This window comes from Gopherus flavomarginatus, chromosome 1 (assembly GCF_025201925.1).
Source record: "Gopherus flavomarginatus isolate rGopFla2 chromosome 1, rGopFla2.mat.asm, whole genome shotgun sequence".
In the NCBI taxonomy this organism is placed as follows: domain Eukaryota; kingdom Metazoa; phylum Chordata; order Testudines; family Testudinidae; genus Gopherus; species Gopherus flavomarginatus.
Window position 1 is genome coordinate 6556831 of NC_066617.1, and position 22454 is coordinate 6579284.

The following is a 22454-nucleotide window of genomic DNA, read 5'->3' on the forward strand; positions in this document are numbered from 1 at the left end:
ATATCAACCCAGAGACTTTCTAAATGGGTCTCGAGTTGCATCAAACACTGTTATCAGACTTGCAATTTAGTACCTCCACCTTCAATCCGTACACACTCCACGAGATCAGTTTTCTCCTCAGTCACCTTCTTCAAGGATGTCCCTGTCCTGGAAATCTACAGAGCAGCTACTTGAGCATCTGCACATACTTTTGCAAAACACTGTCATCATGGGGGACTTTGCTGCCGATGCTAGATTCAGCACTGTAGTAGTATTGTCCATAGTAGACTTGACTCCAAAGCCCCAACCTCATAAGAACATAAAAATGGCCATACTGGGTCAGACCAAAGATCCATCTGGCCCAGTATTCTGTCTTCTGACATTGGCTAATTCCAGGTATTTCAGAGGGAATGGACAGAACAGGTAATCATCAAGTGATCCATCCATTCCCAGCTTCTGGCAAGCAGAGATTAGGGACACCATCCTTGCCCATCCCAGCTAATTGCCATTGATGGACCTATCCTCCATGAACTATCTAGTTCTCTTTTGAATCATGTTATAGTCTTTGGCCACAATTCTCTGACTAGGAATTCCACAGGTTGACTGTGCATTGTGTGAAAAAAGTACTTCATTTTGTTTGTTTTAAACCTGCTGCCTATTGATTTCATTTAGTTTACCCTTAGTTCTTGCATTATGAGAAGGAATAAATAACACTTCCTTATTTACTTTCTCTATACCACTTATGATTTTATAAACCTCTATCGTATCCCCCCTTAGTCATCTCTTGTCCAAGCTGAAAGGTTCCAGTTTTATTAATCTCTCCTCAAATGGAAGCTGTTCCATACCCCTAATCATTTTTGTTGCCCTTTTCTGTACCTTTTCCAATACCAATATATCTGTTTTGAGATGGGGCAACCAGATCTGCACACAGTATTCAAGGTGTGAGCGTACCATGGATTTATAGAGAGGCAATATGATATTTTTTGACTTCTTATCTATCCCTTTTGTAATGATTCCCAAATTCTGTTAGCTTTTTCAACTGCCACTGCACATTGAGTGGATGTTTTCAGAGAACTATCCACGATGACTCCAAGATCTTTCTTGAGTGGTAACCGCCAATTTAGACCCCCTCATTTTAATGTATGGTTGGGATCAGGTTTTCCAATGTGCATTACTTTGCATTTATCAACACTGAATTTCATCTGCCATTTTGTTGCCCAGTCACCCAGTTTTGTGAGGTCCCTTTGTAACACTTTGCAGTCTGCTTTGACTTTAATGATCTTGAGTAGTTTTATATCATCTGCAAATTTTGCCATCTCATTGTTCACCCTTTTTTCCAGATCTTTTATGAATATGTTGAACAGTACTGGGCCCAGTACAGATCTCTGAGGGACACCACCAGGTACCTCTCTCCATTCTGAGAGCTGACCATTTATTCCTACCCTTTGTTTCTCATCTTTTAACCAATAACTGATCCATGAGCAGACCTTCCCTCTTATCCCATGACAGCTTACTTTGCTTAAGAGTCTTTGGTGAGGGGATCTTGTCAACGGCTTTCTGTAAATCTAAGTACACTATATCGACTGGATCACCCTTGTCCATGTGCTTGTTGATCTCCTCAAAGAATTCTAGTAGATTGGTGAGGCATGATTTCCCTTTTGGGGATTCTGCTCAGGAGTCACCTACAGTGGAGCCCACATAGGGACACTACTCGAAGAAGAAGAGGAAGTTACTCACCTTGTGCAGTAACGATGGTTCTTCAAGATGTGTCCCCCTGTGAGTGCTCCATGATCTGCCCGCATCCCCTCTACTTTGGAGCTCTTATCATGAACTCTGCGGTAGAGAAGGAACTAAGGAGGGTTTGTTGTACAGTGCTGGCTAGCCTCGTGGCAGAGCACAAGGGGGAGACAGCACATGTGTGGGCCCAACAGACGCTGCTACCAAAGTTCTCCAATGCACAGCGCAGGGTCACAAACACACCTACAGTGGATAGGGGGACACATCTTGAAGAACTATAGTTACTGCACAAGGTGAGTAACTTCCTCTTCTGTTTCTCTAAATGCAAACAGCAGGTCTGCTTCTCCAGTCAGTTCTGTGCTCCCAGAAGCAGTCTCCTTGCTCCCTCTCAGGGCTATTCTCTTCACTTCTCTTCCTTTCCTGCTCTTCTATGATCAGATACACAAAGCTATAAACAATCCCCTCCCTCCTGGGTTTGCAACTAGTCCCAGAAAAACCTCTCTGCCCACATGGCTAAGGCTATGTCTACACTAGAAACTTCAAAGCGCTGCCGCAGGAGCACTCCCACAGCAGCGCTCTGAAGGGTGGGTGTGGTCACATGTGAGCGCTGGGCGAGAGCTCTCCCAGTGCTCCTGGTAATCCACCTCCATGAGGGGAATAGCTCCAAGTGCTGGGAGTGCGGCTCCCAGCGCTCAGAGCCGGTCCACACTAGCACTTTAAAGTGCTTAAACTTGCTGTTCTTGGGGAGGGGGGGTGATTTTTCACACCCCTGAGCCGACAAGTTAGAGCGCTATAAAATGTAAGTGTAACAAGCCTTAGTTTCTGATTAACAGTGTCATATAGCCCATTACACTGGGCAGTGGCTTCCTATTGTTTCCAGCTATCACTGTATAAAGAGGCATTTAATCACTCCTTCCATGTGAACCAGAATGAAATGGGGCTATCATACCAATCGGTTTTAATCAGATCTGAGACTGGTAGGAGCCATTAACACCTTTTTCAGAATAACAGTATAAACTTAGGAAAGGGACCTGAGTGTCACTATGGTGCTCGATGATGGCCCAATGTGCAGTTGCAATGAACAAAGCAAACCAGGTGTTGGGATGCATAAGGAAAGAGAGAGAGAACAATACAGAAAATATACCATTATATAATGCAATGGTACAGCCTTTCCTAGAATACTGTGTGCAGTCATGGTCATTCTATCTCCAAGGGTGTTCAGAGATGAGCAATGAAAATTATTAGCAGCAGGGTAAAACTTGCCTATGAAGAAGATTGAAAAGATTGGGATTTTTTACGTTTGAAAGTTGATGAATAAGAGGGCACGTGTTAGAAGTGTACAGTAATGAATGATAAAGAAAGTAGATTGGGAGCTTATGTTTTCTCTATCTCAGCATAAAAATAAGGGGATATTCAATTAAATTAAAAGATGGCAAATTCAAAACCAATAAAAGGAAATATTTGTTCAGACAACACACAGTTAAATTGTGGAACTCATTGTCAAATATTTCATTGAGGCCAAACCTCATAAACATTCAAAAAGGGATTGGACATTTATGGGTAAGAATATCCAGAATTGTTATAGTTAATGCTAATATAAATCTTGGAAGAGAAATTAAACCTCATGTCTCAGGGTTTAAATTAATCTCTAACAGAGATAGAAGGAGACCTAATGTGGGGGAAAGATTATCCTACATCTGCATAAAGAAGCAAGGTGTCTTGCACCTTCCTTAAACATATCTGGTGCTTCTTGAAGACTGGTTGTTTGACTAGATGGACCATGAGTGTGTGGCAATTCTTATGTTCCTATTTTAGGTTTAGTTTATACAAAAAAATATTAATTGGGATTTTTTTTAAATTTCAATTAAATAATTGGTTGTATTGCACTATGCAAATTTAAAGCACTGTAAAAATGCTAAGTATTGAACTAGTTTTTAATTTAGCCATACTATCACTTTTTTTTGTTTGTATGGTATTGTTTGGGTTAAATTGACCAGAAACCAATCTAATTTTTATCTTTGGAGCAGAGTCAGATGCAAAATATAAACCAAGCACCAGCAGTGGTGGAAAAGTAAATTATATTTAAATGTTCATGTTAATAAAGTAAGGTAATAGTAATAGAGGTAAGAACTTGTACAAAAAAAGTTGGGAGAGGGCAGGACCGGCTCTTCCTTGAGGTTTCGGTATTTTAGGGTTAATCTGTGGCTTTTATTTGCAAGGTTTAATCCTTCCCTTCCTCCCTGTCCAGTAGGGTCAAAATCTGAACTCTCTTGTGTAACAGATTCCATTGGCTGGCTGGTGCATCCTCTTTGGGTCATTCCAGCTATGGGCAAGTCTTTCTCCCCCCCTCTCAGTCAGGTTATTTGCATCAACACAGACCCTAGTTTGTTTTCTAGTTTTCAAATCCTTAAGCTTTACCAATTCCAAGGCTGGACTCTATCTTAAAGAGAGACCATCCATTTTCACTAGCATGTTAGACTCAAGGTTCTTTTGTCCTTCCATTACCAACCTCTGCTTCCACGTGGAATCAGATGTCAAGACCACTAAGAGACTACAAGTCATATCCAAAATATCTAGGGATGAGAGTTTTCCTGCTCTCCCTTGCATCCTGGTAACCCAGTAACCGGATCCTTCCTCAGGACCAGAGTCATAGACTGCCTACTTAAAGAATCACCATGGAGACATTCATGTTCCAACAACATTGTCTCTCCAACAAGCTGGTTAAGCTTATAAGGCTGTTTAAATTCCCTAACCATTTTTATTTCATTTCGAACCTTTCCAAAGCTATCCACACTGCGTCTTTCTAAAGCAAAGTCACTAGATGTATACACCTGTAGTGGGGTGGACCCCTGCTCCTGCCCTGAAGGATTACAAACAGCCCTGGGAGGGGGCTGTGGCTGGAGAAAGCAGCTTTTAGGCTGGGCTGGTTGGAGGAAGGGGCTGCAGCTGGGGCCATGCCCCAACCAGACTCAGCTGGCCCTATAAAGACAGAGAAGCCAGGGGCAGACATGAGTCCCCCTCTGCCTGTAGAGGAAGAAGAGCCTGGCTGCAGAGCTAGACATAGAGTATCTTACTGGAGCAGGGCTGGGAAAAGGCAGAGGAGTTGGGGAGCTCCAGCCTGGAAAGCCCCAAGCTGTGGCCTAGCACAAGGTCAACAGGTACTGGGGGTTGCAAAGGGCAGCCTAGGGCTAGGCCAAGGCAGCAGGTCTAAACCTACCCTTGCCAGTGATGAGTAGGCTGATACTGCAGTCTGCCCCAGAGTGCAGGGGCTAGATAACGACTGGCAGTAGCCATATACTGATAGAGGGTGGAGGTTTCCTGGGGAGGGGACACCCTGAGAGAAAGGGGTTACTGCCAGAGGGCAGCACCCCGTGTAAAAGGGCACCGGGTCCAGGGAGAGACACTGGGGTCAGAGGACATGTGGATCACTGGACTGCAGAGGGTGCTCCAGAGCTGGGACAAGCTAATTCCCAGAAGTCACCAGCAGGAGGCGCCACAGGGGTGAGTCCGCTCATTTACACCACCTCAGAAAGACTCTGGCAGTTAGGAATTGGAACGTCTCCCAAACAAACTGTTGCTTTCTCTATATACAGTGATTCACCCTGAATTAACTCAATCAAATCACTTCCACATCCATCAGTTGCAGCAAACTGCTTGCAAAAACTACCATTCTTCAGGAATCTTTCTAAGCAACAACCCATTTTTCACAGAAATTTTGCCCTTACCTTTTTCACCTAGGGCTTCCCCTAAAGGAACATTTTCCTGAGCAACAACAGACTCTTTCTGGGTTTCACTTTAAATCCAGAATCACTTCTGACCCATCAGGAGGATTTTCACAAACCCCCCTTTCAGGTAAACAGCTAGACTTCGTAGTCACAAGATTAGAAGTATTCTCTTCCTTGTTACAAGTTTCCAGGTGATCAGTGGGTATCATAGTCAAATCACCTTCATGCTTTCCTTATGCCCTGGCTGAGATATCACCCTGATCAGACAAGGTTGTCATATCTTTACCCAGCAACACACAAGCAACAGGCAAAATAGAAGCAGCAGAATCACTTGGTCTCTGGGAGCAATTTATGACATTAACTGGATGCAACCTAGTTACAATGTCATCATCCCTAGCAGACCCAAATTCAGGACCATTTCCTTCCTGGGCTTTAGTTGTATCCAGAATCAACTCTGGGTCAGCTGATAAATTTTCAACCATCATAGGCTGACAGGCTTCTTCTGTCTACTCTACAAACAGAAAAGAGCTGGAGAAACATTCCCCTTTAACAGACAAAAGCTTGGTATATCCTTTCCTTTGTCCCAGCACACATGGCTATTCACTGACAACTGCTTGGAGCCTGGGGTAGCTCCCTTCATGGGCAAGTCATTACCCCTAACAGTCAGAGAGCCATTTCCTTCACTGTCACAATTCTCCACACTAGAGGGATACTCACGTTCAACTAACCTTGCTTTCCCAAACTGCTGATTAGACAAAGCCATCAGCTCAGAAGGCTGCCTAGGTTCATCTAAATTTTCTTTGCCTTCCCCTCCTTTAACAGATAAACTGCTGTTTTCCACAAATAGTGTCTTATTACACTGAGCTACTTTAAGCACATCACTTTTACCTGGGTCAGGCTGACTTTCCCAAGCTTTATTAGCCAACAATGTATCACTCACCAAAATGTCCGCTTTCCTTCCTCAGTTAGGGCTTTAACTTGAGCAGCAATTTTAATTTGCTCTAGAGAAACATCTTCCTGAGCCTTATCTAATGCCAGACTCACTTCTGAGCTACCAGAAAGACACTCAAAATTTTTTCCATATATGCATTGCTTCTTTGCACAGACAAACAGCTATCTTCCTCAGACAAATATTTGGAGAAACCCTCCATAAGCAAATCCTTGCCCATAATAGACGCAGGTTCTGAATTATTTCTTTTCTGTGACTGGTTTGTCATCAATTTGGCTGAACAAAGCTTTAATATCATCCCCAATCAAAAGATCCTTAGGCAATAACTTCCTTATACCAGCTGTAACTTCATGTTTAACACCATTCCATTCAAGATGGATTCTGGCCAAAGGCACACATACAGTGAACTCCTAGAGGATTACAATATTCTCACACTGATCTGATAAATAATCTTCCTCTTTGACAAGATCTGCTTTGACAAGAGCGATGTTAGAAGCTGTAATTTGCCCTAAACAGCTTTTACTATTGACTTTTACAGTCACTGCACAAGGGTTCCCTTCACTTGAGCTCACAGTAAAAGTATTTACATAAAAGGTGGCAGTGTTGAGGTAAATTTGGTTACACACAGTGTGATGGGGCAAGGCCAGATGGCTACAGTAAAGTACTGAAGAACAGGTATGTTAGCCCCAGGCTAAACAAATCCCTAGGACCCTGGTAACCAAATGGCAGTTGCTCCAGGTTAATCAAGGCACCTGGGGCTAATTAAGATCTTTCTAGAAGGCAGTGGAGATAGCTACATTGATTAGAACACCTGCAGCCAATCATGGCAGGCTAATCAGGGCACCTGGGTTTAAAAAGGAGCTCACTCCAGTCAGGTAGGGAGGAGCCAGAGGAGAGGAAGTGCGTGTGAGGAGCTGGGAGCAAGAGGCACAAGGAGCTGAGACTGAGAGAGTGTGCTGCTGGAGGATTGAGGAATTATCAGACAATCAAGCATTATCAGACATCAGGAGGAAGGTTCTGTGGTGAGGATAAAGAAGGTGTTTGAAGGAGGCCATGGGGAAGTAGCCCAGGGAGCTGTAGCTGTCATGCAGCTGTTACATGAGGCACTATACACAGCTGCAGTCCACATGGCCCTGGGCTGGAACCCGGAGTAGAGGGTGGGCCCGGGTTCCCCCCAAACCTCGCAACTCCTGATCAGACACAGGAAGAGCTGACCTAGACTGTGGGTTCCACCAGAGGGGAAGATCACTGAGGTGAGCAAATCTGCCAATAAGCGTAGGACCCACCAAGGTAAAGAAGGAACTCTGTCACAACAGTTAACTGCTTAGAGTCAAACAACATACCAACATTGTTACAAACTGGATAAATTCTATCCCCATCTTTGCTGAGAAGAGTTGGCTTTTCAAGATGATACAGTTCCTATTGTTCCTTTATTCTCTTGAGTTGGAGCTTAAGTCTGTCCAGTTTTGCCTTAGCTTCTAGTTCCTGTAATTGAAGATATGCCATTCTTTGTTCATGTTCAAAACACAGGCGTTCTCTTTCAGCAGCTTCTCCTTCCATGTCAGCTATGTTGTGCTTTTGTTCAAGTTCTAGCTGCTGGTTTCTCATTACAAGCATTTTTGCTGGGTCTGCTTCCTTATCACTGGCAATTAACAGATTTTTCAGTTCCTGCGCTGGGGCCTTTTGCTTAAAATACAAACCTCCCTGTAAGCACAATTCTTCAAGGCCTTTTTCTGCCAGGATCCTGATTATGGGTCACTCACTGTAACTGACTTTTAACCCTTAAACTCTCCAATATCAAAATTAAATGTTGACAAGCGTGTGGTTCTGATCCAAAAACCCAATTAACCTGTAGTAATGTTCAGCCTGCCGACTACGCCACTCTGACCGGGGTCCTTGTGAGGAGCCAGCTAGTCACTCAGTTAGAACTGCAAAGAATGAGGCAGCCAAACCCCAAAAAGCTGATGGATATTCCAATACTTGAGCTATTTTATGCTGGCATGGTGAATCTATTACCTTATTGGTTACTCAGAAGACCAAACAACACAGTGTGCTTAAAGTAATCCAGCCTCAGGCCTCCATCCAGGTACCCATGTCAAATATGAAAATTTTTGTAAACCTTATTTCATCATATAAAGGAAAAGGTTCTACCAATCCCAAAAGATCAGACATATTACCTCCCAGGTTAATGAATGTTTCAGATCTTACCCAAATACATGCTACAGCCAATTCTTATTAATTAAAATCTGAAGTTTTATTTATAACAGGAATGAAAGGTAGTGAGAGTTAAAATTGGTTAAAGGAATCAATTGCAAACTGTAATGGCAGATTTCTTGGTTCAGGCTTGTAGCAGTGATGGAATAAACTGCTGGCTTATTTAAAGTCTCTGGAGTACATTCACAGCTTGGATTGGTCTTCAATCTTGCTTCTTACCTCTGGAGGAACCTTGCTACAAACTGAAGCTCTGAACAATGGACTGAATGACCCATCCAAGCTGTGGAAGTACTTCAGAAGCTTAACAGATAGGGGGGAAGCGGTAGATGTGGTATATCTTGACTTTAGTAAGGCTTTTGATACTGTCTCACATGACCTTCTCATAAACAGACTATGGAATACATCCTAGATGGAGCTTCTGTAAGCTGGGTGTAGAACTGGGTGAAAATCATCCCCAGAGAGGAGTTTTTAGTGGTTCATAGTCATGCTGGAAGGACATAATGAGTGGAGATCAGTTCTGGGTCCGGTTCTGTTCAATATCTTCATCAGTGAATTAGATCACGGCATTGGGAGTAGATTTATAATGTTTGCAGACAACACCAAGCTTGGAGGGGTTGCAGCTGCTTCGGAGGATAGGATTAAAATTCAAAATAATTTGGACAAACTGGAGACATTACACTGCCCGAGTCCTGGCCACCGATCCGGGGGACTCTGCATTTTAATTTAATTTAAATGGAGCTTCTTAAACATTCTAAAAATCTTTATTTACTTTACATACAACAATAGTTTAGTTATATATTATAGACTTAGAGAAAGAGACCTTCTAAAAACGTTGGAAATGTATTACTAGCACATGAAACCTTAAATTAGAGTGAATAAATGAAGACTCGGCACACCGTTGCTGAAAGGTTGCCGACCCCTGGTCTAGCCAAAACTTATTCCTGACATGAGTGCAGGGGACTGGACAAGATGATCTCTCGAGGTCCCTTCCAGTCTTACGGTTCTATAATTCCCATTGAAGGAAATCAAGGCAGCCAAAAGACTGCTGCTGGGAATTTTGCTTTCAGTGAACGACTATAGGGGACGTTGTAAACAACCCCTGAATTGCTCTCCCCCATCCCATCCCTGAACACCACCCAAATCCAATCCTTTAAATGAAATGTGTAGTGACTGAGGCCTGGTCTACACTATGAATTTAAACCAATTTTAGTAGCGTTAAACCGATTTAACCCTGCACCCGTCCACACAACGAGGCCCTTTATATCGATATAAAGGGCTCTTACTGCTGGTTTCTGTACTCCTCCCCGACGAGAGGCGTAGCGCTGAAATCGGTAATACCATATCGGATTAGGGTTAGTGTGGCTGCAAATTGACAGTATTGGCCTCCAGGCGGTATCCCACAGTGCACCACTGTGGCCGCTCTGGAAAGCAATCTGAACTCGGATGCACTGGCCACGTAGACAGGAAAAGCCCCGCGAACTTTTGAATTTCATTTCCTGTTTGCCTAGCGTGGAGCTCTGGGGTGGCGATGCAGTCCCAAATCCAAAAAGAGCTCCAGCATGGACCATACGGTACCTGTCATACAAATCTGTTCTATCAGAGCTCCGTTACAGAAGATGAAATGCCAAAGCATTTGAAAAAAATCTCCAGGCTATGATACAGAGTCCATAGCACAGTGCTGTGAGACAAGCATAACAGAAAGCCAAAGAATCAAATGGACGCTCATGGAGGAAGGGAGCGGGGACTGAGGACTCCAGCTATCCTGCAGTCTCCGTAAAGTATTTGCATTCTTGGCTGAGCTCCCAATGCCTGTAGGGTCAAACACATTATCCGGGGTGGTTCAGGGTATATCTTGTCAATTTACCCCTCCTCCCGCCCCTGTGAAAGAAAAGGGGAAAAAATTGTTTCTTGACTTTTTTCAGTGTCACCGTATGTCTACTGCATGCTGCTGGTAGACGCGATGCCACGGCACTGAACAGCAGCATCCTCTCCCCTCCCTTCCCCGGTGGCAGACGGTACAGTGCAGAAGGACTGGTAGCCATCCTTGTCATCATCCCGTGAGTGCTCCTGGCTGGCCTCAGGTGCGGTCAGCCGGGGGCATCTGGGTAAAAATAGGAATGACTCCCAGTTATTCCCGGCAGATGGTACAGAACGGCTGGTAATCGTCCTCATCATAGCAACTGGGGGCTGAGCTCCATCAGCCTCCCCGCTTTCACGTCTAAAGAAAAGATTCTGTACTGCCTGGACTATCATAGCAGCGGGATGCTGGGCTCCTCTCCCCCCCACTGTTTAATGTCCTGCCTGGACTATCATAGCAGCTGGAGGCTGCCTCCCCCTCATTTTATCTCACTAAAAACTCAGTGTTTCTTATTCCTACACTCTTTATTACTTCATCACACAAATAAGGGGACCCTGTAATGGTAGCCCAAGAGGGTTGGGGGAGGAGGGAAGCAACGGGTGGGGTTGTTGCAGGGGCACCCCTTAGAATAGCATGCAGCTCATCATTTCTGTGGAATCTGACACGGAGCAGCTGTGTTCTCTAATACACTTGCCCCATATTCTAGGCAGGACTGACTCTATTTTTAGATACAACATAAAGGAGGGAATGACAGGGGAGATCATTCCCCTTTTTGTCTTTGCACCCCCAGCCATCCTCAGCGAAGGTCAGCCAGGAGCACCCATGACAGCAGCAGACAGTACAGAACAACTAGTAACCATCTCTGCTACCTTGCAAAGGCAAATGAATGCTGCTGTGTAGCGCTGCAGTACCGCCTCTGTCAGCGGCATCCAGTACACATACGGTGACAGTGACAAAAGGCAAAACGGGCTCCATGGTTGCCATGCTATGGCATCTGCCAGGGCAATCCAGGGAAAAAGGGTGTGAAATGATTGTCTGCCATTGCTTTCATGGAGGAAGGAATGAGTGATGACATTTACCCAGAATCACCCGCAACACTGTTTTTGCATCATCATGCATTGGGATCTCAACCCAGAATTCCAAGGGCAGGGGAGACTGTAGGAACTATGGGATAGCGAAGGGGTAGCTACCCACAGTGCAACGCTCCAGAAATCGATGCTAGCTTCAGTACATGGACGCACACCACCGAATTATTGTGCTTTGTGTGGCTGCGTGCACTCGACTTTATACAATCTGTTTTACAAAACCGGTTTATGTAAAATCAGAATAATCCTGTAGTGTAGATGTACCCTGAATGATGCCATTGGTGTGGCTATCCCTCCCTCAAATGAGGTGAGGCAGGAAACTGTGGACTAAACTGTCCTACCAGTGAAATAAACAGCTAGTAATGGAATGTTAGCTGTGTTGGGTATGGTGGGTGAGTTAATATTTTTTTTATTGGACTAACAACTGCTGGGGAAAGCAAAAAGGTTCTGAGTTCTGCAAAGCTCTTCCTCAGGTCACCTGAAGGACATAAGAATGGCCATAGTGGGTCAGACCAAAAATCCATCAAGCCCAGTATCCTGTCCTCTGACAATGGCCAATGGCAGGTGCCCCAAAAGGAATGAACAGGCAGGTCATCATCAAATGATCCTTGCCCTGTCACCTAATCCCAGCTTCTAGCAAACAGAGGCTAAGGACACCCTTCCTGCCCATCTTCCATTAATCTGTCTAGCTCCCTTTTGAACCCGGTTCTAGTATTGGCCTTCACAACACCCTCAGGCAAGGAGTTCCAGAGGCTGACAGTGCATTGTGTGGAAAAAATACTTCATTGTGTTTGTTTTAAACCTGCTACCTATTAATTTCATTCAGTAGCCTCTTGTTCTTATGAAGAGTAAATAACACTTCCTTATTTACTTTCTCTATACCACTCATGATTTTATAGACCTCTATCATATCCCCCGTTAGTTGCCTCTTTTCCAAGCTGAAAAGTCCCAGTTTTATTAATCTTTCCTCATACGGAAGCCATTCTATATCCTTAATCATTTTTGTTGCCCTTTTCTGAACCTTTTCCAATTCCAATATATCTTTTTTGAGATAGGACAACCATATCTGCATGCAGTATTCAAGGTGTGGGCGTGCCATGGATTTATATAGCGGCAATATGATATTGTCTGTCTTATTATCTATCCCTTTCTTGATTATTCCTAACATTCTGTTCACTTTTTTGACTGCCGCTGCACATTGAGTGGATGATTTCAGAGAACTCTCCACAATGACTCCAAGATCTCTTTCTTGAGTGGTAACAGCTAATTTAGACCCCATCATTTTGTATGTATCGTTAGGATTATGTTTTCCAATGTGTAGTACTTTGCATTTACCAACATTAAATTTCATCTGCCATTTTGTTGCCCAGTCACACAGGAAGGACCCACTTTGGGTCTCTAGTACTTTAACAGGAGTCTGTGAGGTGATACTTGACCCTCATCCCTGAAAAAGAAGAATTTTCCTCATTTATTTTAATGAAAACTGAGAATAGGGGTTGTGTGGCTTCCTTGGGGCGGGGCAGGGGAGAAATGCTGGTCAGTTCCTTGCACTTTAGTTTGTGGGGAAGAGAGACTGATTAACCCCATGTGCTTTGGGAGCAGAGGGGAAGGCTGGTCATGGTCAACTGCTTGCAATTTGGGGGTTACAGGAGAATCACAGCAGCCCCTTGTGCTTTGGGGGTGGGAGGGAAGGCAGATCAGCCCCTTGTGTTTTAGAGGGGTGGGGGAGACTGGTCAGCTCCTTGTGCTTTGTGTGTGTGTGGCGGGGGGAAGTTGGTCAGCCGCTTGCACTTTGAGGGCGTGGGGTGATGGATGGTCAGCCCCTTGCGCTTTGGGGGAATGAGGGGGGGGAGCAGAAGGCTGGTCAGCCCCTTGCACTTTGGGTGAGTGGGGGGGGGGAGGGTTGGTCAGCCCCTTAAGCTTTCTGGGTGTGAGGAGGTGGAGGCTGGTCGGCCCCTTGAGCTTTGGGGATGTGTGGGGCGGAACGCTGGTAGGCCCCTAGCACTTTGGGGATGTGTGTGTGGGGGGGTGGAAGGCTGGTCGGCCTCTAGCGCTTTGGGTGTGTGTGTGTGGGGGGTGGAAGGCTGGTCGGCCCCTAGCGCTTTGGGTGTGTGTGTGGAGGGTGGGAGGCTGGTCAGTCCCTTGCGCTTTGGAAGTGTTGGGGGGGGAGGCTGGTCGTCCCCTTGCACTTTGAGTGTGTGTGTGGCGGGGGGGGAGGTTGGTCGGCCCCTTGCGCTTTGGGGACGTGTGTGTGTGTGGGAGGCTGTGCGGCCTCTAGCACTTTGGGGATGTGGGAGGGAGAGGCTGGTTGGCCCCTTGTGCTTCGGGTGTGTGTATGTGTGAAGGGGGCTGGTCAGCCCCTAGCGCTTTGGGGACGTGTGTGGGGGGGAGGCTGGTCGGCCCCTTGCGGTTTGTGTGTGTGTAGGGGGGAGGCTGGTCGGCCCCATGCGCTTTGAGTGTGTGGGTGGGGGAGGAGGTTGGTCGGCCCCTTGCGCTTTGGGGACGTGTGTGTGTGTGGGAGGCTGTGCGGCCTCTAGCACTTTGGGGATGTGGGAGGGAGAGGCTGGTTGGCCCCTTGTGCTTCGGGTGTGTGTATGTGTGAAGGGGGCTGGTCAGCCCCTAGCGCTTTGGGGACGTGTGTGGGGGGGAGGCGGGTCAGCCCCTTGCGCTTTGTGTGTGTGTGTGTGTGTGTGTGTGTGTGTGAGGCTGGTCGGCCCCTAGTGCTTCGGGTGTGTGTATATGTGAAGGGGGCTGGTTGGCCCCTAGCGCTTTGTGTGTGTGTAGGGGGGAGAGGCTGGGTGGCCCCTTGCGCTTTGGGTGTGTGTGTGTGTGTGTGTGTGTGTGTGTGAGGCTGGTCGGCCCCTAGTGCTTCGGGTGTGTGTATATGTGAAGGGGGCTGGTTGGCCCCTAGCGCTTTGTGTGTGTGTAGGGGGGAGAGGCTGGGCGGCCCCTTGCGCTTTGGGTGTGTGTGTGTGTGTGTGTGTGTGTGTGTGTGGGAGGCTGGTCGGCCCCTAGTGCTTCGGGGACGTGTGTGGGGGGAGGCTGGTTGGCCCCTTGCGCTTTGTGTGTGTGTAGGGGGGAGAGGCTGGGCGGCCCCTAGTGCTTTGGGGGGGTGTGTGGGGAGAGGCTGGTGATGGGTAAAGCGCCAGCGCTTGAGGGGTGTGGGGGGGGAGGCTGGGCGGCCCCTAGCGCTTTGGGGGGGTGTGGGGGGGGGGCTGGGCAGCCTCTTGCGCTGTTTCCTGACAGATTGTCCAGTACTGAGGGCGGGGACGGGCGACACTCCCCCCCGCCACGGGCAGCGCTTTCCCGCCCTGACTGCAGACGTGCCGACTGCGCAGGCGGGCGGGGGCGGGGGCGGGGTCTGGCCGAGCCTCGCCCGCTCCTTGGTAACGGGACGTGAGAGGCGTAAACACAGGGGAGGCCCCACCCACTCCTCGGAGGAGGCCACGCCCACCGGCTGCCTCTGCTGGCCCCGGCGGAGAGCGCGAGCGGCCTCGGGGTGCCGCAAGCGGTGCTGCCGCGCGCTCAGGGCTGCAGCCCGTGCAGCAGAGGCGGTGCGTTTGCACCGCGCCGGGGGGCGATGGGTGGCTCCGCTGAGGCGGGGGAAGCGTGTGCCCTCCCACGGGGGGTGCAGCCCTGCGCCCGGCCAGACATGCACCGTCGGTCCCAGCGCACGGGTTGCTCGTTGGGCTCCGCAATGGTGCGGTGTTCCTGGGAGCGGGGGGGCTACGCGGTTACATGCCTGGTTTGGGGCTTGGATGTAAGGTGGAAGCTGCGGTTTCACCTGTGCGGCTCTGGGCTTGTGAGGGGGCGGTCCCGGCTGGGGAACGAGTGCGAGGCCTGGCTAGCCAGAACTGCACACAGTCCTCATTCGCCTTTCTGCAGGGAGAAAATAAATCACAGAAGTGTAGGGCTGGAAGGGTCCTCAAGAGGCCATCTAGTCTGTCCCTGCTGAGCTCAGGCAAGAGTCAGTGCGCCTCGACCACCCCTGCCTGGGGGTTAGCCTGGGTTGAAATCCTCCAGTGATAACGTGTTCCAGACAGTGCTGCTTAACTTCCTTGGACACGACGGTGCATTGCTGATCGCATGTGAGAAAGTTTCCTTGGCGATTGAATTCTCCTGTTTCTTCTTTCCCTGCTTTGCAACAATGAAGTTGCAGTGCGATACTGATAGACGCTTAAGAAATACCGGAGAGAGAATGTTTTCTTTCCTCTCCAATCACAAATGCAATTTTGGAACTGAAGTTGATTATTAAGGGGGAGGGTTGTTAACCATAAACTGTAGTAATTTAACAGAACTATTGCACATCTGCCACCACTAGGTTCTTTCCCAGTTTGCTATCTGTAACACAGTGAGCTGCAATTTAGGTCTCTTCCCTCACCCTCTTTCTTAACTCATTGCACTTCTGATATTCAGATGGTCTCTTACAACAGAGGAGAACTGTCTTGTCTTAGAGCAAAGCAGGAAATCTTTAGCCGACTATGGAATCATGAACAACTGGTGTAGATGATTCAACAGATCTGTTTTTGCAACTTACAGTTAAGAGTTCTAGCCTACTGTAGTTATCAGTAGAAGACTGAAGTTTTTTTGAGGGGGAGTTCATTTTACTACCTGTTGCATTTCCTTTTTGTAAATAGCCATAGGGATGAGGGGGAATAGAGAGCAATACTGTGATATCTGCATAGTGTGTAACCCTCTGCATGATTTGTATATTGCAGGGTCTATCTTCAGGTCTTCATGCTGAGTCCATCAGTTCAGGTCAATAAAAGGACTTACCATGGTAATACAAGTTAATTTTTTTTTAATGTACAATTATATTTACTGCAGTACAATCTGAACTAATTGGGCACAGGAGTTCAAAATTAGAGTGGACAAGGTGCATAAACTAGCTTACTAATGTTCAGTGATAGTGTACATAATGAATGGTAATAAACGTATACAATATTTCTATTACAATCTTGAAGATGGATTTCACTACTTCATACAGCATTGTATGAACATATTGTGCTGTGGTGTCCCTGTAGTCACTGGTTAAATAAATAGCTGATTTCTCTTCAAAAGAACTGCTTCTTTGCCACCAAGTTACACTGGTCATCTTCTTGTCCATCAAAGCACTGCTAAGGGATTTCCAGTGCCTGAAGACATCAAAATGTGAAAGGATGTCAACATGTTCTTCATTAACAGCACTTTTGTCATGTTACTAAGGCACTTTGACCAGTGTGTAAGGAAGGTCAGTACACCCTTGCTGTGAGTGCACCTGACCTGTGCTCCTTACTCAAGTAAATACCTATGTACCTTATTGATCAAGGGATAAAAATGGTTCATATAACTGGTCATTTATAAGACCAGTGATCATTACATTGGGGTTCTACTGTATTATGAAGCTGAAAGGCTCATTTTCAAGGCTGATGAACACAAGGTGACCTACCTAACTTACATTTTATGTTATATGTTTGGATGCACCAGTTTCTACTTTGCCATATTTGTAAGTAGGCAGTAAAGTATTGCACATGCTTCATAACATGAAAATTCTGACCACTTGGGGTCAATAAAGATTCCATTGCACTTTCCACAAGAGTAGAAATGTCCAACATCTTCGGAAGGTGCCAAAATACTGTGGTGCTGGGCACGGAATAAGAACCAGAATAGAATAGCTACTTAGATCTTGTTTGGATCTGTGAACTGTCTGAGCTATACCTCCGTGAGATGAGGGAGGGCCACAATCTGTTCAATGCCATATAAGTGAGATGCAGCCTTTGGATGCCTTGGAAGTTTATAAGAGATCCTTAGGTTGGAATCCTCCAGGTTATGTTGCAACATGTCAGCAGAATATGCAGACTTCAGCTTCCTGTTCTGCAGTTTAATGGAGAGACAGGAAATGGGGACCCAGAGCTCATCAGAAATAATGAAAGTACTTCACTGCTGATAATGATTGTGGGCAAGCAAAGAAGCGGGAGGTTAGAGGCATCTCTCACAACAAAGGAGAGCAGTAGTGGGGAGACAATTGCCATCTCCTGAATAACTGTGCGGCCCCCATAACAACTTGCACTTAAATATAGTGTCTTTGATTCTGAAAGATCACAAAATGCTGTGCACACTTTAATGCTATGGGACTAACTTCCAGCAGGAAGGTAACTGCGCTTCAAAAATTTGCCAGTGCATCAGTTTTCAGGGCACAAATGTATGGGAGTATAATTCAGGAGGCTTGCTTAAAAATCTGTCTACATAAGCAGTGCACTTATGTCATAAACCATACACGTTCCATTACAATGAGTATTCAGCAAATTATAGCTGTGCAACTACTACTTGTATGAAAGTTTGTCATTTATGCTAATAGATGTCTGATTGCAAACAGTTTGCTTTCCACATGATAGGTAGTGTTGTATCCTAAACCTTCATTCCCTACAGCAGGGGGTCTCAAACTGGTGGTTGGGACCCCTCAGAGGGTCGTAAAGTTATTACATGGGGGGTCACGAGCTGCCAGCCTCCACCCCACACCCCGCTTTGCCTCCAGCATTTATAATGGTGTTAAATATGTAAAAAGTGTTTCTAATTTACAAGGAGGGGTCGCACTCCGAGGCGTGCTATGTGAAAGAGGTCACCAGTACAAAAGTTTGAGAGCCACTGCCCTACAGCTTGTGCTCTGCATTTTCCTTCAGGGAGGGATTGGTTTTCTCTTTCTGAGGATGCTGCAGTTTGGCTCTGTGTTTCATTTGAATAGCATTTCCTCTTATTTTTACCATACATGTTCCTTCATGTTTATCTGTGGATTGATTTAGATGGGTCGTGTTCCAGGATTGTGTCACTGAGTTTCCATTTATGCCTCTCTTCTGCTGACGTGTACTGAGCCATGGAAGTACTTCGCACGGTTTACGCTGTAAAAATGTGGTACATGCACTCCTGTTCCCATAGTGATGAAGTTGTCTCCTGAAGTGATGATGATGTTCATAACGTTTCTAACAGTATCAGAGTCATTTGTTTCTCTTGTGCATCAACTGATGGGTTTCTTGTGAAGAATGCATCAATCCAGTCATTCTGAAGAGCATGTGAAGTTACCTATGTAACACATCGCTAGGTAGGCAGTAACACTAGGCTACCCAATGTGCAGAGGATGTGATGTTTGGCATGAGGCCAAAGTCCAAGAGCCTTTAATCACTTAGGTATTCAAGAATCCTACGCTTCCTTTCCTCTTGAAACTAGCTCATTATTCAATTCTCTGCACCTGTGCTGTAGCCTTAAACATCACACTTCCTTATCCTCATCACATTTGCTCATCTTGAGGTGTTTCCATATTTCCTGCATGTTTTTTCTACAGATTCTTGACTATATCTTTAAATGTTGAAAATGACCATATGCAGAGAATCTGTCCTCTGTGGCAGCATTGTGGGAGCTACGGGCCTGAGCCAAACCCATTCAATTTGATTGGAGTCAGCGGGGTTTTGATCAGGCTCTCAGTGAGTATTAAATAGATACTTGCTCGCTATAGATGTATTCCCTAAAGCGGGTAGTTATGTTTTTGCTATTAGAAGCAGTAGTATTATAGGAGCAGACAAAGGCGCCGGCTGGGTGCTGTAACATCCTAGATTACAGTCTCAAGACAAACAAAGAGTAGAGGATGGTGATACAACATACATTTTATGTGCTTCAGAATGACATTTCAGTGCATTCATTCAAGAAGCTCTGAGTAACCACCTGTTCTGTATGGACTAACAATGTTCAGCCTGTGCAGATATAGTTTTTTAACTAGATATAAACACAGTTTGGAGCACTAATTGACTGGTTAGATTGCTCACTTTAATCCACCAGTTTTAGTAAAAATATCTATGCAGCCTTTCTTTCCTGGTGACCTTTTCACAATCTAACCTGGTCCATAGAGTAGATATCAATTTGGTAGGTTTGTCCTACTGTGTCATAGCCATTAGTCCATATAACAAAATCCACACACCCAGGATAATAGTCTGTGGTCAAGAGACCCTGGACTAACATCACTGAGGGTGCTGCAGATCATGATTTTGGTGCAGCAATATAGCTTTCTGTGGGACCCCAGTACTGGATGAGCAAGGTAGTATTGCAGTGTAGGAGTGAGGTGCTCTGAGTTCTTGTTGATGGCAGTGACACAATCGTGATCCAGATCTGTTTGCAATCCCTGGGTGTTTTGTTGCTGTTTTGCTTTTACAGGCAGGTAAAAGTGGCAAATCCAAACGCAGCAAATCCAGAGGCTCCAGGAAGAAAACAAAGAAGCCCGTGAGCGAAGTGGATATCCTTAGCCCAGCTGCCATGCTCAATGCCTACTACATTTCTCACAATGCTGCTGCCTGCCTGGAGTTCCGTGGCTTTAACTGGCCTGACTCCCCCAAAAAGAAGGGGAAGAAAGGAAAGTAGTAATCGGATGGAAGGCAAAGGACCCATCATACATCAGGCTTCTCCGCGAAAAGGAGAACCCTTGTTAAGGGTTGAAAGCAAAGTGATCACTCAGGTTTTTAACTCTTATGGTTTGCCATAATCACTGTGAAGGCCAGTACTAAGACACTCCTGTTATGATTCGAGCATAAGGTAGTAAATGTTAATTTAAGATGCTTACTGTGCCAGTGTAATATTAACCATGGCTGTTGGCCTGCTAATTCTGGCAGCAAATAAAACATTGCACCTCTGTGAGCAATTCTAATGATGTGCGGGGTGGGGGGAGGTTGTGAGTGGGGGGAGATAGCTCCTGCTGCTACGCCTGCTCTTTGAAAGCTAGTGCACATCAAAGCTGGTGTGTCTGCCATTGCTAAACCAAGGGTTGCCAAAGTGCAGTCTCATAAGTTGCAGCCCATGGAGACTTCATGGCCCAGCATGCAGTGATCTCTCTCAATCCAAGCATCCTGGCTGAAGGCCGCAAGTTTCGTGTTAAAGATTAGAGTGGCTACAATCAGTTCCATTTTATACCAATTAAATGCAGCCCTTGGGTGCCTGGCAAACTGCTAATCAGTCACCTGTTGGGCAAAGTTTGTGTGCCCACAGCACATATTTATCACAGGACTGGTTCAAGCAAATGTTATTCCATCCACTCCCAGCTACAAGGCCCAGGATTTGGTATGAAATGTTTTTCTTAACTATCCCAAGTTCTTGTGCATTGCCAGCTCGGAGGGTTGGGGCAATAGGGAATGTGTTAAGAACTGATGTATGTGTTGGAGTAAGTAAGTGGATGAGTGGATAGAAGTATCCTCAAACAGGAGGAGAGGAAAATTTGCAATGAGCCAGGGCTACAATAAAAGAGGGAGACATCCTGATTCCCTAGGATGCTCAAGTTATTGCCAGCATGAAAGCTTGTGCACCACCCCATGTGGCATAACATGAGCAGGAAACTTTCAGCTGGTTTCTGCCTGGGGTGTGGCCCCTTTGGTTGCAGGTTTGGCATCATTGTCTGTCTGAACAGCTCCAGAAGAATCGGACTGAAAGCAATTTCTGACTGTCTTTGAAGTAAGGAGGAATTTGACGCCTTTCTGAGTTCTAGGTAAAATGTGTTACTGACTTTGGAAGAGCAGCTTAGAACCAATAATAATTTGACCTATCTTATTACTAAATGCCTGGTAGGCCCTGCTGTGGCCTTGCAAGATGGAGATTTTCTATGGAAATCAGATGGAGATTCTATGCACAGGTCTCATTTGGGAAGTTCATAGTTCTGTGGTTCTGCTTAGAGGGCCAAATATTTCCACCCTTTACACTAGTGCAAACCTGCTACTCTAGTGGTGTTGTACAGATATAACTGAACTTGACCTGTCTGCTATACTGGCCAGCACGCCACCCTCCCACCCACAATGGCATATTCTCACCATAGAATCACATTCCACCGCCACCACCCCCATCATCCAGCAGGATGTCTCAGGTCCCACCGTACAGCTGTGACTATTCTTTCTCCTCCATAATGTGGCTTCAAAGAGAGAGAGCAACAGTCTGCCCTATCTGCATAGTACATCCCAAGCTACCCCAGAGCTTGAACCAGTTCTTGGATGATTTGTCAGACAGGTGTACAGGGTCAATTTACAGAAGGGGCGAAAGAGACTTGGGGAAAAGTGATGCAATCTGATACCCAAATAAAGCTGTTGGATGAATAATAAGCCTGGATGCAGAGCGGTTGCGAAGTTCCGTCCCAGGATCCAGAAGAAATTGTGCATCCAGGCACTGGAATGTATTTGTGCTTTGCCAGCTGTCCTCTAAGACTTAGTGTCTCCAGCATTTTCTGCTTATTTTCAAGGGACACTGCCCAACAGAGCTGGGTAAATGAACGTAGCCTCTTTCTATGACATTTTATTAAATCTATTAATTATTCAAAGTGTGTTAAATCTTGGTTTGTAGATTGCTCATGAACATATTACAATTAAAACTACTTAGCTGTATGTCATGTGGCCTATGTTGCTAACACATTCACCTGTATCTCAAGTGAAAGGGGTCTATATATCTCTTGAAACAGAATGAACCAAGCTCTATTTCTGCTGTCACTAAATTAGAAGTAGCCAGGGCCTCTCCTTCCTTTTATACCATTTGTTCTTGCTGACAGTCACGGCAGGTGGGGCTGGAGGAGAAAATTTCCTTTTAAAAAATGGAGGAAAGAGAAAATTACCAAAAAGCAAATCAACTATTGTGCTGGCTGCTATGCAGCTTCTCAGGAGGCATTGCCTAAGCCTGAGAGGTAGCAAGCAAGTCTGTCAGGCAAATTGAAAAGGTCCTCACCCGGTTTCAGGCCTGAAGGGGAAGGCTTCGTAAACCAGCAGAGCAACACACCTAGCAGACAACTCCTAAAGCTTTCTCACTCACTGTTGGGCCCAAAAGCTCATCACTAGCAATTCATTTAGGTCTGTCGGTAAATCTAAAGCTTCTCCAATTACTCTCAGCTAGGGAGGTTTGACTTTAAAAACTGGAGACCC

General features: G+C 45.9%; 3 protein-coding genes across 4 annotated transcripts in view; 2 read left to right on the forward strand and 1 right to left on the reverse strand.

Annotated features, from left to right (window-relative positions):
• Positions 1-19762, forward strand: part of STRIP2 (striatin interacting protein 2) — a 93779-nt gene extending 74017 nt beyond the window's left edge. Inside the window, exons 21-22 of one of the 2 annotated variants that reach the window (XM_050936849.1) lie at positions 16266-16327; positions 19726-19762. In XM_050936849.1, the coding sequence (XP_050792806.1) occupies positions 16266-16291 (26 nt within the window). In that variant the 3' untranslated portion in view covers positions 16292-16327; positions 19726-19762. Of the gene's footprint in view, positions 1-16265; positions 16328-19725 lie in introns of those variants that run through there. The other variant, XR_007772141.1, reaches the window with a different exon arrangement.
• The window catches only part of LOC127043168 (troponin T, cardiac muscle-like), a 255113-nt gene that overhangs the window by 215611 nt on the left and 17048 nt on the right, over positions 1-22454 (reverse strand). The gene's annotated exons all lie outside the window — the stretch shown is intronic.
• On the forward strand, positions 18900-20202 carry SMKR1 (small lysine rich protein 1). Its single transcript, XM_050937039.1, has 2 exons — positions 18900-19001; positions 19726-20202. The coding sequence occupies exons 1-2, from the start codon at positions 18900-18902 to the stop codon at positions 19927-19929; spliced, it is 306 nt and encodes a 101-aa protein (XP_050792996.1). The 3' UTR covers positions 19930-20202.